This window comes from Schistocerca americana, chromosome 9 (genome assembly GCF_021461395.2).
Source record: "Schistocerca americana isolate TAMUIC-IGC-003095 chromosome 9, iqSchAmer2.1, whole genome shotgun sequence".
In the NCBI taxonomy this organism is placed as follows: Eukaryota; Metazoa; Arthropoda; class Insecta; order Orthoptera; family Acrididae; genus Schistocerca; species Schistocerca americana.
In genome coordinates this window covers 49,112,630-49,128,739 of record NC_060127.1, presented here as the reverse complement: position 1 = coordinate 49,128,739, position 16,110 = coordinate 49,112,630, and the positions used below count along the sequence as shown (strand labels likewise).

General features: G+C 42.0%; 1 protein-coding gene across 3 annotated transcripts in view; it reads right to left on the bottom strand.

The window, feature by feature from the left end:
- LOC124551167 (histone acetyltransferase Tip60-like) overlaps positions 1-16,110 on the bottom strand; it is a 107,395-nt gene that overhangs the window by 39,987 nt on the left and 51,298 nt on the right. For all 3 annotated transcript variants that reach the window (XM_047126149.1, XM_047126148.1, XM_047126150.1), the window contains 2 exons: positions 14,071-14,401; positions 948-1,116 (listed from right to left, as the gene is read on the bottom strand). In XM_047126149.1, coding sequence (XP_046982105.1) covers positions 948-1,116; positions 14,071-14,401 — 500 coding nt within the window. The remainder of the gene's footprint in view (positions 1-947; positions 1,117-14,070; positions 14,402-16,110) is intronic.

Sequence of the window (16,110 nt, the reverse complement as noted above, 5' to 3'; positions counted from 1 at the left end):
GGTGGAGCAGCTCCTCATAAACCACAAATTTCTTTGTTAATGCTAAGCTTTGCTTGAGGTGGTGTGAAAAGCAACACCACTGAACAGTGGATGACTGGAAATGAGCAATTTGGAGTGATAAATCATGCTATACCCTGTGGCAATCTGACAAGTGTTTTGGTTTCATGAACGCCTGGAGAAAGTCAACTGCCACCGTGTGAAGTAGTAACGGTGAAGTGAGGAGGAGGTGGATTACAGTACGGGGATGTTTCTCACAGTTGTGGTGCAGTCCACTGACTGTGCTTCAGAAAAGGATATTAACACATTCTGCAGAATAGTGTACTGCATACAGAAGAGAAACAGTTCAAAGTTAATGATTATTTCAGCATGACAATGTACCCTGTAACAAAGCAGTCACTACGATACAATGGTTTGTGCACAATAACACTTCTGAAGTGGGTCGGCCACCCAGAGTCCCGAACAGACCCCAATGAAATACCTGTGGGACGAATCAGAAAACATCGACTTCACTCCCGACCCCAGCGTCCCATATCTTTTCCTCCTCTGTTTTCAGGTCATGGAGGAGGAATGGGTTGCCAATCCTCTACATCTCATTGAAAATGTCCCTAGCAGATTTCAATCTGTTAATGATGAAGAGTATACACACCCCATTTTAATGTTCACTAACAGGTGTCTGGATACTTCTGATCAGAGTGTACATCTCACATGATGACCAAAACACTAAAGTCAGATAAATCTGTGCGTGTAAAGAAAAGTATTGATTTTTTTTTCTGCGTACTGTCCACGAACGGAATAGGAAGAAGCGAAAATGCCAACAGCGCAGAATGTATCCCTACCACCTACAATACAATGGCACAAAGCGTACAGACGGAGAGTAAATCAGTATGACAAAATGACATTTGGTGCTAAGAACACATTTCCAAACAGGAGAAAACTGAATAACTCACTTGAAAGCGACGACTGGACGCGTCCCGCCGGCACGCGGTGGCTCGATATCCACGAGGTGGTCCAACAGCGTCTCGGACCAGTGGCTCTGGAAGATGCTACCGGCCAGCAGCATGGGGCACTCATCCACCATCAGCCTCAGGTGGGCATCCAGTGGGAACAGCTTGTAGGCTGCAGAGGAAAAGAAAAACAAGACAACTGAATAAATTCAGTTTGGTGGGAGTAACGTATACTTTTAAATACAAGAGTCTTCTCTCAGAATACTCTATACGTATATCTTTGCATGAACAGGTTACTACTAGCTGAACCAAACAGAACAGGAAAGTAGCAAAGGAAATTACCGAGGTTTCACACACACACACACACACACACACACACACACACACACACACACACACACACACACACACACACACACCAAATTGTGAGAAACATTCCTGTTTAAGACAATTATAACTTGGATCAAAGTAAAGCCTGTCCTCTGTGGTGACTGATGAATTAAACATGGAGGTCACTGCTTGTAATAACTGTCATCAGGGGAAACCAAATCTATATCCGAGTTCCCATGGATGGGTTATAAGCCTTTTGCTGTTCTTAGTCTACAGGGTGTTTATAAGTAAGGTTTCACTACCTGATAGGCCCTGATGATTAACGAGTGCTTGTAGGCCAATGAAATTTATGGAAACATTTGAGGGCTTGCTGGCAAAAACCCCACTAGTCAAAAAATCACAATGTTGAGGGGAGGGGAGGGGGGGGGGGGGGGGGCATGCACATCCTCATCCCGTACATAGCTAAATTATTTTACTTTTGTCTAAATATTCTTTAGGCATCAGGAATATTATCAGAACTAATTGAGTGACACCAAATTATATTCCCTAGGTGTAGAGAAGGAAAATGGATTGGACTATTGGGGTTTTTGCAGAATTCCATAGAAACACCACTAATATAATGCATAATATTATTTTCCATGCAGATGTTGTCATACTGAATTAGTATCCTACAACTTGCCTTAAGTAAAAAATTATTTATTAAAGATAAAGGACGAAATATGTGGTACACGGCATACATCATCTCAAAACAATCTTAACCTCCATCACTATTGTTGTTATTGCGTGTTTCATAGTCACATCTGGTTGCAGGTGAAGCCACTGATGCAGCTCTGCCCAACAGTCTTGAGTACTTCTCTTTGACTGCACGACTTGAAATATTCTGCAAGTTTAATACCTCTTCAGCCTTCACAAGTTTCATTCCAGAAGGAGATATGAAAGCTCCTGATTAGTTTGTTGTGTCGGGAGCCTTGAACTTCGGAGCTGTGATGATGTGACAGCGCCAAGTACCGTGGTACACGTCTCGCAAATATACAGATTTGTTTTTTAAGTGAAAAACTGCATAGGTCAAGCACCTTAAAGCCTGAATGCTGGCTTTGGCGTTTTTAAAAACTGGCAGTTGCTTTTTTTAACTGCTAGCAGCCCCTCATTTGTAAGGACATGCAGACAAAAAATTAAGAATAAACCATAAAAAGTAACATCTTAATTTCCACATGAGAGGATAACATTTTTATCTGCATACAGTGTTTATGTGATGATCATCTACATCCATGACACTATGGAACCACACTAGAGGTTGCTCTTCTGCTACCCAAAGTATTTCAACTTGAGCATGGAATGTTCAGCTGTCTAACAGCTTGTGCACTGCTTGAAGATCACACATCGCGTCCAGCATTCTCAGCCATGGCAGTAGTAACTTCAACAATTTGGGGCATAATTGGCCATTGGCTTCTCCTAGGAGAATTCCCAAATCACCAGTTAATTTGAATTTCCAAATTGTGTTCTTCAACACTTGTGCAGAAAGAAGGTCTCTCCATATCCCTTTACTGTGTCAATACCTGCGAAGGACAGCAGTGTTGACTATCTGCAACTGTAATGCACACTGAGTCTTGTTTTTCAAACCTACACTGCCATACCAGCACCTAACAGCAAGTCATGACATTAACACTACTAATAATACAATTCTGTTGTGCACTGTCTCAACACCATTCCTAAAAAACTGGGTACCCATGCGGTAAATACACCGATGGGGAAAAAAATTGCAACATCGAAAAGTAATTTATGCAGAATGATGACATTTCAGGAACACATTTGTCTAGGTAACATATTTAAGTTTTAACATTGCAACATTGCAACGATATCGTCGCCGTCCAAGACAGACAACATATAAAACAATTGAAGACGTCGAAATGACAACATCTGCCGCTGACAAGAAGAAAAATACCATAAAATCTGTCGCTTCACACTCTCTACTAGATGGACCTGCTGTCTTCTGTGGATGTAGACTGAATTTCAGTATTGATCTGAATGATACATTTTCTCATGGCAACGGCTGGCTAACCGTTGCAATTGTACGAGGTGGTACAGGCGTACCCAATGTATCCGGACTGGAAAGCTTCATCGACCGTGACGTCATAGCCTACCGCACATTCCACATATGTGCAAGACAAGCCATTGTATATGTGAAACGCTGGTACATTAATAACTCTGTAACTGCCAAAATGTTGACTGCAAACATAGAAACAGGAATGCATTGTGCTGTACTGGTGTCAGATGTGAGTTTTTGGGGGAGAGAGTTCCACGCCTGTTGCACTTGGTCAGATATAATTAATGTTGTTTGTGGATGATGCAATTGTTGTCTGATGTCCCATTTGTGTTCAATTGGAGACAAATCTGGGGATCAAGCAGGCTAAGGCAACATGTATGTGGGTGGGCATTATCCTGTTGTAAAACACCACACGGAATGGCAGCACAACAGGTCACATCACCAGATTGACGTACAAATTTGCTCTCGGCGTGCATTGGATAACCACAAAAGTGCTGCTGTTATCAAACAAAATCATACCCCAAGACCATACTTCCAAGTGTTGATCCAGTGTTGGTTGCAAGTCCTCATGCTCCTAACCAGCACATGGCCATCACTGCCTACGAGACTTTCATCACGAAACAACAGACTTCCCTTCACCCTGCCCTCCAATGAGCTTTCAATTGACACTGCTGAAGTCACAAACGGCGGGGGATTGGGGTCAGTGCAATGCACTCTACAGGCATCTAGCTCAGAGCTGTCGAAGTAACCAATTCGTAAGAATTTATTGGGTCACTGTGGTGCCAACTGCTGCTCAAATTGTTGCTGCAGATGCAGTACGATGCACCACAGCTATAAACTGTACATGATGCACTTCCCTTTTGGTAGTGCCATGTGGCCATCTGGAACCCAGTCTCGTGACGGCACATGATGCGGTGCTTAAATCCGGACAAATGAAACTTTAAAAGCAAATCCACTAAGACACTATACAAATTAAAATATTTTTACACATAAGTAGTGGTATCTTTCAAGATTAATATTACTCAATGTAACCCCCTTCAGCCACAATGAGCGCCTCCAATCTTGTTCTGAACTGATCACACACACTCTTTAAAACAGCGCTGTCCATATTCACGGATGCTGCTTCAATAGGAATGTGCAGAGATGCGAGATTTGGTGTCTCATCTTGTTGGTAGCTCTTGACTGCACTCCAAACATAGTAGTCAAGGGGGTTCAAATCTGGGCTATTCGGGGGCCAAAACTACTTTGGCCAGAACGTGTCAACATTATCCGATAGCCAGCTTTGGACTAAATGGCTCGTACAAGGTCCTCCTCCGCCATCCGACGCATTGTTCACTCGATGTTCGACATTAATGCCTATTTCCTCAGCAACTGACCCAGGTCTTCCAAAATCAGTGCTTGAGCCTTTTTGACAACTGCCGCAGTTCGTATTGAGAGTTTCCTCGAATGAGGCTTCCTTGCCAGGTTAGCAGAACCTCCTCAACACTTCTACGAAGCATTATACTTTGCCACAATATCGTAAACAGTTTTATCTGTGATACCTAAAGAATCTAACTATTTCAGTGGGTGAACACCCAGCATGAAGACTTTCGATAATCGCAGCTCTTTGGTTGTACTACGCACTTATCCATTACATCTCTGCCATTTTGAGGTTCTGTTTACTAGATGCCTAAGGCTTTCAAGAATGCCAATCGTGATATCCGGCAGAACTACGATGTGGTGGGAAATTTAAATTGAAATCTATCCAGATTTAGGTGGTGCACCCTTCACATCCTCGTGACCACTGCTGGCAGCAATCACGTACAGTGGCTATATTCCTGCCAAGTCTCTCTGCAACATCACAGAAGGAACATCCAGCTTCTCACAGCTCTAGTATATGACCTTGCTCAAACTCTGTGAGATGCTGACAATGACAATGCTGTGCTTGACTAACATCAACTCATCACATCACCTCTCAGAGGTAACTAATGCTCACGACCATTACAGCAAGTACGTAAAGCAAACCTGATTCGCTTTCTTGTAGTGGTGCTATCAAGGCCATTCTTGCGTGACTGGTGCGAAATTTTAAGACATTACCTTCCAGGTGTAAAAACACGTCTACCAACTTTTGTTTATGTTGCACAACTACTCCTTGGTGTTGCGATTTTCCAAAAGTAGGAAATGGAATGGACGACACAAACATTTTACACCTTTAGATGATGTTTGAAATCATGTACAGCAAACGATGTACCGATACAATGTAAAGTTCAATGTTTACATGGAAACTTACAATTTAAAGGACAACAAGAGGAAATTTGTCTGGTGGATTATGTAGACCATGTAGTCTGCTGTACTGTGGCCTTGACATTTCTATCATTATGTCAAAGTTGTAAAAAAAAATTCAGACATATTTTCAATAGAGAATCCTTCAGATGCCAGTAAAGAGAGCACATTCTCAGTTGGCACATCATTTGCAGTAAATGACTGAGCATCATTCAAGAGCATGTCAAATGTTCCATATATTTTATTTCTTACTTTAAGACAAATCATTTCATACAACATTTGACTTTTTTATGAACTATTTATTTTAGAGTTTTGTTCAAAAAGCTGCTCTTTAAAGGTCCTGAATACAGTAGTTGGTTTGAAGGTAGTAATTTTGACAGTTAAATATCACACCAATCCAATTCTCCATGCATGAAACAGTTAGGCCTCTAAAAGATGGAATCTGACACTTCATTTTCCTTTCTAGTATCTTGTTTTCTCAAAATGTGCTAAGTTTAGTACTTGCTTTGAAGGAAGGCTTTTTGACTTATATCACACCAACGTAACTTCTCTCAAATCATTAATTAACATTTTCTTAATTACCCTGATTTATTTCAAGCAATTACACGTTGTTTTGCAAAACTCTTACTGTTCAATCTCATACCAATATGTCTGTTTCCCACTCTACATTTAGCTATGAAAATTCAAACAAAAACCTGTTCTGTAATTTATAGGGCGTCACTTTTTTTTGTTACTCTCAAATATGTCCAAAATAGAGTAGTGTGGCTTATGTATCACCCCTAAAGATTGATATTTCATACTGATACATGAATGAATGACAGAATGACAAACTATTACAGAGGAGCCCACAACTATTGTGCAGATTTATTGTTTTATTTGCATTGGAGTTTCAGACTATGGGATGATGCATGCCTTTGAAAGGGGATGATGATCGCAGTGACTTTGTGAGAAGAAATAGCTGTGAGGGCACGATACAGAAACCCCGTAAATCATCTGCCTACATTGGAGAAGAGTGTCATCCCCAGAATGAATATGAGACATGACAAGGGGTGCATTGATATTAAACAATGGAAATCATTTTGCATTCCGAATACTTCATGCCATGTGAATGAAAATTGTTCATAGAGTTTCCTTGTTGAATATTATGACTGAAGTCTTGTTAACTGGTGGACACTAAATGTTTTCTAAGAATATATGGAGTATATACACAAAGTGTCAATTATTGAAGGAAACTAGGAATAATTATACAGATTTCCTTCCAGCATAAATTGTGCTATAGAGGAAAGTAAGAATGCTGCATCCAAGGTAATGGTCACCTAAGAAGAAAAGCAGAATAATACTAATTTCCACTTATTTACCTAAGTCGCACTCAAAACTTGAAACACTACAGTAATAGATAACGTTGGTACCCGACTCAAGGAGAGCAAATTCTTCAAGTTGCTGACAATTCTCTTCTGTCAAACAATAATCAGAGAAGTATTACATTTTAGATTCTTACAAGTGTCTTACAAATATGTTCAAGATCTTGCAAAAAAAATTCCGAGTTCTGCCATATTCACAACAACAACCTGCACAGTCTCTGACACTTGAATGTTATTTACACTGCTTGTTCTCACTATTCGTGCCGTGGTACAACACTTGAGAGAAACACCTTGTATTCACAAAGTCGTACTTCTGATGTACTCCCAACCCTCAATTTGTCCCTGATAGAACAACCGTGGGACCAGTCCAGATGTCAATTCCATCCCAGACCATTTCCAAAATATCAAGGTCTAGTTACAACAGTTGTATGCCAGATTGCCTGAAGACAGGGTAAAGGCTTTATGACAGCCTTCCAACAGAATCAGTGCATTCAGGTAGATGGGTTAGAAGATCATACAGTTAAGTGGATTCTTTGTAAATTTGATACTTGTGATCACTGAAATAACATTGCATACTCTCTTAACTCATGAAATTTCATTTCATTTTCTCCTTCCCTTCTGTTTTTAAGGCGGCATCTAAAATGTGATGTAATGCTAAAAATCGAGTGGACAAATAAAGTGTGAAAGTAGAAGTACTAGAAATAATGTGTATGGGGAAAATATACAAAAAGGGGGAGACAGGTTAATAGGCCACCTGCATACAGCAGTGAATCTGACACAAAGGGGTAGCAGAAGGGGGAAAATGACGGGAGTAGACAAAGATTAAAATATTTAAAACATTACAGAAAATATTAGGTGTAACACTTGCAAAGACATGAAAAGATTACCAAAGAATGGGGGGGGGGGGGGGGGGGGAGGAAGGGGAGTGTGTGCAGTGTCAAACCAGCCTGAAGACTGATGTGTTCAAAACTAAAATTAAAGGAAATAACAAAAAAATTTGCACACAGCAGTATTCCCCATAAAAGACACACAGTGAGGTTTAGGAGCTTTGTCAATAGAAACAACAGAGCAGTCAGCCTATTTTCAAGGCATATGAGCTAAAGTTCATTCTATTTTTGTGCAGATACCAAATTATATTTATGCAAGTGAACACAAGAATAAAACAAGCAGTTGGGTTCAGCTGTTCTCATATTGGACACGAAAGCTAACGTGGATGTGATAGACATTTTGTCATCACAATGCGGGATTTCCTGTTATGAAGCATTTGTATGTGTGAAAAATGCACAAAGTCCTACTGGATTTCCATAACGCGCTAAGAAATATGAAACGACATGATGAATGTGATATGTCCACATCACCGCTTTTGTTTTGTTTTAGGGCACAAAAACAACTAGGGTCATATACACCTGTATCAGAACTGTACAATACAAAGACAAATAGGAGTTAAAACGACTACACATTAATGCCAAACAACAAGAGAAGACAATTAAAAACAGGGACATGGAGAAAGGTCTATAAAATACGCCACAGAAAAACAGAGGTCCTGAACTAAAAATTAAATGGCCTTCACCACATTGCCACAATGGATAAAAGTCAAACGCAGTCAACAGCCTATGTGTCGTTCACTAAAACTGCCGATAGCTCCGACGGCAAACACAAACTAGGTCTTCTTCTTCTTCCTCAGTCCAGAGACTGGTTTAATGCAGCTGTCCATGCTACTCTGTCCTGTGCAAGCCATTTCATCGCTGAGTAGCTACTGCAACTTACATTCTTCTGAATCTGCTTAGTGTACTCATCTCCATCTCCTATGACTTTTACCCTCCGCACTTCCCTCCAATACTAAATTGGTAATCCCTTGATGCCCCACAACATATCCTACCAACTGATCCATTCTTCTAGTCAACTTGTGACACAAATACCTCTTCTGCCCAATTCTGTTCAGTCTCCTCATTGGTTATGTGATCTACCCATCTAATCTTCAGCATTCTTCTGTAACACCACATTTCAGTAGCTTCTATTCTCTTCTGGTCTTAACTATTTATCGTCCATGTTTCACTTCCATACATTGCCACACTCCATAAAAATACTTTCAAAAAGGATGGTCCACACGACAAGAATGTAAGAGGTTAAAAAAGGGCATTCCTTCAAGAAATGGTGGACTGTCAAAGGTTGAGCGTAGTGAGTACAAAGTGGATGGGGCGGCACACTAAATCCACACTGTGCAGTGGTTAGTAAATTGCGAGACTTGATGATGATGACGACGACGACGACTTGGTGGCACTCTACATCATGGTTATCATCACCCAGACAAAAAGTCAGCTTGCAGATCTCATGGGTGAGGACAAAGGCTGTACCCACATGCAGTTTATAATGTATTAAAGTCTGCTGCCCTTCCCCCAGCAATTTAGGTATGAGGCCTGACAATTCACTAAATATCACCACCTGTGTAGAACTGGTATTGGTATCTGCGAGGAAGGCGGGCAGATCTCCAGCGAGACTGAGGGCTACTCTGATATCAGTATATAGGACACACACAGCCACAACATGTGGAACTAAAAGCACTGAGCCACAAACTTCACGGAGAGATGGATTCTCCCACGGGAAGAGGAAGCCATGTGTTAAAGGGCTATGCCCGATGCGCAGTCTGGTAAGGAAAACCTCCTTCCAGTGGCGAGGCTCACATGAAGTCTGCCAAGCCTTTGTGGTTGTTTTGAACAACTGCAGTTTGTCTCACCTCCAACCATTCAGTCTCCCAATGATGCATGATGCATCTTAGAAAATGAGATGATGGCGTGGAACAGGATGAGATGTTGATGGACAGCACTATCCCAACATGCTTCCTTGGCGACTGTCGGCCATGCTGTTGCCCTGTATCCCAATGTGGCCAGATAACCACCTCCCCACGCTGTTGGAGCCGCTGTAAGGAGTCATGGCTAGTTAAATCAGTGGGTCTACTGGATACATTTGGTGAAGTGCTTGCAGTGCACTAGGAGTGTCGGAACAGACAAGAAATCTTGTACGGTGATGTCTGTGAGCCCTCTCCAGTGCCATCAGAATGCCATATAACTCTGCATCATAATTTGAAATTGTTCTGGAAGGTGCACTTTAAAAAGCCTATCAGGGAAAACAGCAGAACAATAGAGAGAATTCTCCTGCTGGGATCCATCTGAATAAATAACAATAAAACTGTGGTATGTACTTAAAATAGATGAAAACAAAGTTGTGAAAACAAAAACTGGAGTACACATTTTCTTGTACTATGTGAAGCTTAAAATCACTTTGGGCATCTGAAAATGCCAAGGTGGCAATGCGTTACATCCCTGGCTATGTATTTTGATGCCCGAGAGATCCAGATCCTAGAGACAGTCTGTAGCATTATACCAAATGGCTGGGTCGCAAGGGGCCAATTCTTGAACAGCCATTGAAAGGTGGGTTGGACCACTGAACTAAATGTCAATGACTGAGACGACACTGATATTTTCAGCGCCTATCAAGCCAAAAGGATCCGTTGCCGAATCCAGAGTGGTGGTTCACCAGCCTGTGCACACGCACACTGAATTGGGTCTATATCCGAATGCTCTCTTGCTGGACATCATCTAACATCCTGAGGTAGGAAGGACGGGCTTATCCGTAGATCACACTGCCGTAATCTAAACGTGATCGAACAAATGCCCTATAAAACTGCAGGAGGCGGGACCTGCCAGCTCCTCATGTTTTCCTGTAAGATACTTCAAAATATTCAATGACTGGAAGCCCCTTGTTCATAGGTCTTTCAGGTGTGGGAGCCAAGTTAATTTCAGGTCAAATATTGAACCCAAAACATCCCCATTGTCTTGAAAACTTAAAATAGTGTCCCCCATTGTGAGCACTGGTTGGTTAAAACCATGATGGGCACAGTTAAAATTGACACATGTAGTCTTCTTGGGTGAGAACTGAAAACCAGTTGTCCTAGCCCATGTTTTCAGCCTCCTAATGCAAATGAAATGAGCATTTGGCGTCATTGGCCAGGAGGACCCTTACGGGGCAGGTCCGGCCACCTTGGTGCAGGTCTTATCACATTCGACGCCACATTGGGCGACCTGCGCCCCGGATGGGGATGAAATGATGAAGACAACACAACACACTGTCCCTGAGCAGAGAAAATCCCCAAACAATCCGGGAATCGAACCTGGGCCCCCTGGGACGGCAGTCAGTCACGCTGACCGTTTAGCTATTGGGGCAGATCTGCTGTAGCTACCCTGTTGTCAATGTAAGATTAGAGGAAGAGTGAAAGATTGCAAAGTCATCCACTAACAAAGAGCATTTAATAGGACTTTTGACTGCAGAGGAAATGCCATTGATAGCAATGGCAAACAATGTGACACTGAGGACACTGCCCTGGGGAACCCCTTTTCCTGAACATAGCAGTCAGACATGGTATTGCCAATGCGATAACAAAAATGCTGGTCCTCAAGAAAGGACTGGATCACAAGCGGCAGGCGTCCATGTAGTCCCCATTCATGAAGTTGGCGACTGATGATGTACCTCCAAATTGTGTCACAAGCTTTTCGAGGTCAAAATCACACAAACCAAATGGCTTTGGCGTAAGAAAGGTTCTTGTATTGGTGCCTCTAGGATGAAATTGTCAAGGGTGGAACAGTATCACCCGAAACCACACTGGGAGTGGCTCAGGTGACCCTCTGAATTCGAACAGCCAGACAAGGTGGTGGTTGACCATACATTCAAGAGTCTTACCCATACAACTGGTAGGGGCGACACTCCAGTAAGTGTTAGGAGTGATACAGTCCTTGCCTCGTTTCCAGAATGGAATTAATATTGCCTCCTTCCAAGTCATGGGGTACCGTCAATCAAACCAGATCTGATTGAAACAAGAGAGAAGCTTTTCTTTCACTTCCGGACACAGATGACGAAGCATGGCGTAATGGATCTCATCAGGTAATGGAGCAGTGTGGCTGAAAAGCCAACTCCAGTTCCCACATGGAGAACAGAAGGTTGTAGACTTCCTCATTATACGAGAAGAAACTGAGCTTCCTCATCTCTGCAGTTCTACAGAATGCCTGTAAAGTAGGAGCTTGTCTGGATGACGTAGCAACAGTACAGAAGTGTTCAGCTAAAACCTGAGCCATGTCGTCTGGTTTGTGTACCAAGACCCCATTACTGGGCAAGGCCGTAAGGGGATATGAACTACCCTTGCCTGAAGCCTGTCTCATTGATTCCCAAACATGCGCAGTGGAAGTTGACCGACTAATGGAAGTTATGAATTCCCTCCAGGAAGCCCTCTTCCATTCTTTTATCACTTGCTTTGCTGTGTGCTCTCACAGCTCTGAAGGCATAAAGTTTGTCCATATTTGGACAGTGAAGTTCCACAGAGCTGTTCACCTGACTGCAAATCAACAGTCATCATTCCACCAAGGTACAGGCCATTGTCTGAGGTATATGGGCCACCACCTCCTGTGCACAATCTTTTTGTTCAAAAATAGCCTGTTGACTGTACTGTCCTCTGTATCATCCATCTGCATGGTCTCCTTGTTGGCCACCGTCCTAGTTGGCAGAAGGATCCACACTGGAAAGTGGTCACTAGAATGTAAATCTGGAGCCACTTTCCACTGAACTGAGTCTGCATTAGCTGGGGAACAAAAACAGATCCCTGGAGCAAGCGGTAGCTGAGCCCCACGTCACATTGTGTGCACTGAAGTCCCTCACAAGGAGGAATGGGCATGGGTGTGCCTGGAAGAGTTCCACCAGTGCATCTGCATCCAAAGCATCATTAGGGGGCATGTACAAAGAAAACACTGTGATATTAAAGGGTGCGAGAACTTTCACAGCAACTGCTTGGATGGTAGTGGTAAGAGCGACAGGAGAGGAGTGGCATTTGTTAACAAAAACAGCCACTCTACGTTTAGCTCTGTCTCCAGTAGTATCGTCCTTCCTGTATGCATGGTGGATCCGTAATGCAGGTGTGTCGGTGATTAAGATGAGTTTCTTGTGAGCAGATGCATAAAGGTTTCTCCCAGACCAGTAGCTGCAATTCTTCCAAATGTGAGAGATATCCATTCAAATTTCACTGCAAAGCCACTGGTTAGCAATTGTTGTTCTTTTCTTTCTCCCTTGGAGGCGGTGATTTACCAGGCAGGTCAGGGAGAATGTTAGGTGGTTCCTCCAACTGGAAGTCCATATCCTCAAGAGCTTAGTTTCCATCAGAAAGGGAGATAGCTCACCGATCCAAAGGTTTAACTACTGCTTTCTTGGACTTAGAACTACCCTATCAAACTTAAAGAAATAATTTCGACATGTTGTTTGATGCAAAATACGCAAATGAACTACTTCTCCACGACAACAGAAGGCCTCTTAACTATGTGCACCCAAAAGTAACTCCCTGAACATCACTGGACACTTCCTCTTCATCCACCCTATAGTCTGGATTTCGCACTTTCTAATTTCCATCTGTTTGGCCCAATGAAGGATGCACTCCCTAGGAAGCAGTACACGGATGATTGCGAGGTTATTGATGCAGCGAGACTGGCTCTGACATTGACCAGTAGTGTGGTACTGTGCACACATACAGGCCCTGCCAGTAAGGTGGCGTAAGGTGTCACATTGAACGGAGATAATGTTGAAAAATAGGGTTTTGTAGTCAAGAGTTGGGAATAATACAGTGTAATGGAATTCTGAATAAACCCGACCTGCTTTCACAGAAAAAAGTGTTGCATTACTTATTGAAAGCCCCTCGTATTTTTAACTAAATTTGCTTGTTCAAACATGTTGCCAGTGTTTTTTGGCTAAGAGGAAACTGAACATTTTTAAAGGTATTTTCCAACATGTTGAAAACCTACAAATCAACTGACATCTTCACAATGTTCTTTATCTTTGATAATTGATAATGCAGCTGATGCAGCTTTTTCACTCAAGTTTATTTTGGAAGAAAAATTGTGCAGTTGGTGTTCCATATGTTGCCAAAAACTGCTGTTGGAAAAAACCTGGAGTCAAAGACAACACTGACTACCATGTTCCATGTGACAGTTTCTGGGCAATCCGAACAGTTTCACAAACCACCTCCATGTTAGCTTTCATGTCCCGTATGAAAATGCCTTTATAATAAGGATCACAAAGGAATAACAATTTTACTTACTGAAATCTGCTAGAAGCTTGCCACAGCCCATATCTTTGTAGGGAGGAAGTGTCACAGCAGAAGTACACCTGTGGACGTACGCATATGGCTCCTTAACTCGGTTGAAGTATCCCATTATGTGGCAGCCGTGGGAGTCCGAATGGGTCAGCACATAGTAGATGAACCAGTCCGGCCCACAATGTCCCGCCGTGCGATGCGGCAGGAACAATTTTCCCAGAAGGCAAAGGTTGTGGGCATACTTCTTCCACACGTGCCCATCAACTTCGAAGAATGAGATGCTTTCCTCTCGGTATATCTCTTTCCCCGGTGGATGTCTTAAGCCACATTTAGCCTAATGAGAATGAAAAAGTATTAGCATCTATTCGACATGAACCAAACTGCTTCACTATATCTAACTACTCAAATTCATACTTAAGTGCTTGGCAGATGGTGCAAGGCACTACTTGGAAACTATACCACTACTATTCCCACCTAGGACAGTGAAAGGGGAAACTGAACATCGAAATCCTCTGTGCGAGCTCTGATTTCTCTTACTTTACCAAAATTTTCTTCTGTATATAAGTGGGAGGCAGCATTTCAAGGATAAAGTTTCCAACTGAAATTTTCTAGATAGGTTTTGCCACAACAAAATGTCCTCATTTTAATGACTGTCATTCTCACCTACTTATCAGGTCTATCTCACTTTCCACTATTTCACAATACAAGCTGCCTTTCTCTAAAATTTTACTTAGTTTCCTACCGTAAAGAAGACACATCAAATTGCAGACGGGCACAATTAAAAGACTCTCATAGCTTTCAGCCACGGCCTTCATCTGTAAAACAAATGTACATGCGCACATGACTGCCAAATCCAGCATCTAGGGCCTGTCAGCAGCTTGACGTGTCTTCTTTATGGCAAGCAGCAATCTGTCTTTTCCTATATTGTTGATATTCATACCTGAAGTTTTCATTGTCTGATTTACTTTGATTCGTGTCATCCTATAAGATAAGAATCCCCTACTGCACAAAAATGCTCTGGAAGAGGTTAGACAAATGTAGTTTATGCACTTTCGTGGACTGTCCATTCTACAAGGTGTTCTGCCAATAAAAATCTGATTCGCATGCCCTACAACATTTCCCATATGATTGTTGAGATTCAAGTTGTTTAGAACCATAACCTCTAAATATTTAGGTGAATCAAGAACATTCTTAATACGCTTGTGGAAAACCGCGCATTAGTGTTCAGTCAACTGATACCTTTCAAATGTTTAATATACTTTGTCTAAAACATTCTGAAATCTTTTCTGACCATTTCACTACATGGTAAGTGAGAGCATGAAATACAAACATTTATAAAGACTGCTCAGATACTCCTGCGTGCAATTTATTGGTATGAGATTATTACAAATGAAGCAGTGTCACCAATAACTATACTTTGATATGATATTGCAAATGTTTGCAGTCATATTGATAAACAAGAAGAAAAATTGCCTCATTGCAGGAGTTTTCCCATCTGGTACAGTGCTGTAGTTGTAAGGCTTACATTGTACTTAAATGTAATTCATTACCCTGTTTTACAAGGGTGTACAGTAGTAGTAGTAGTAGTAGCAGCAGCAGCATTCAGTCCAGAGACTGCCCCAAGGCAGCTCTCCACACCTCTCTAGCCTGTGCAAGCCTCTTCATCTCTGCTATTTGCATCTAGTCTAACTTCCTTACTGTATTCATTCCTTGGTCTCCAATTTTCACCATGCCTCTCCTCCACACTTCCCTCCATTACCAAACTATTCCTTCATACCACAGAATCTGTCATATCCACCAATCCCTTCTGTTAGTTGGGTTAGGGAAAATTTAGTTTTTTCCCCAATTTGATTCCGAGCCACCTCGTTAGTTATTTGATCTAGCCATCTAATCATCAAGTAATTCTTTAGTGCCGCATTTGAAAAGCTTCCCTTCTCTTCTTGCATAAGATGTTTATAGTCCACACTTCATTTCTAGACAAGGCTTCGCTTCAGGCAGACACTTTCAGAGAGAGGAATAAAAAAAGCCCAATACCTAAATTTA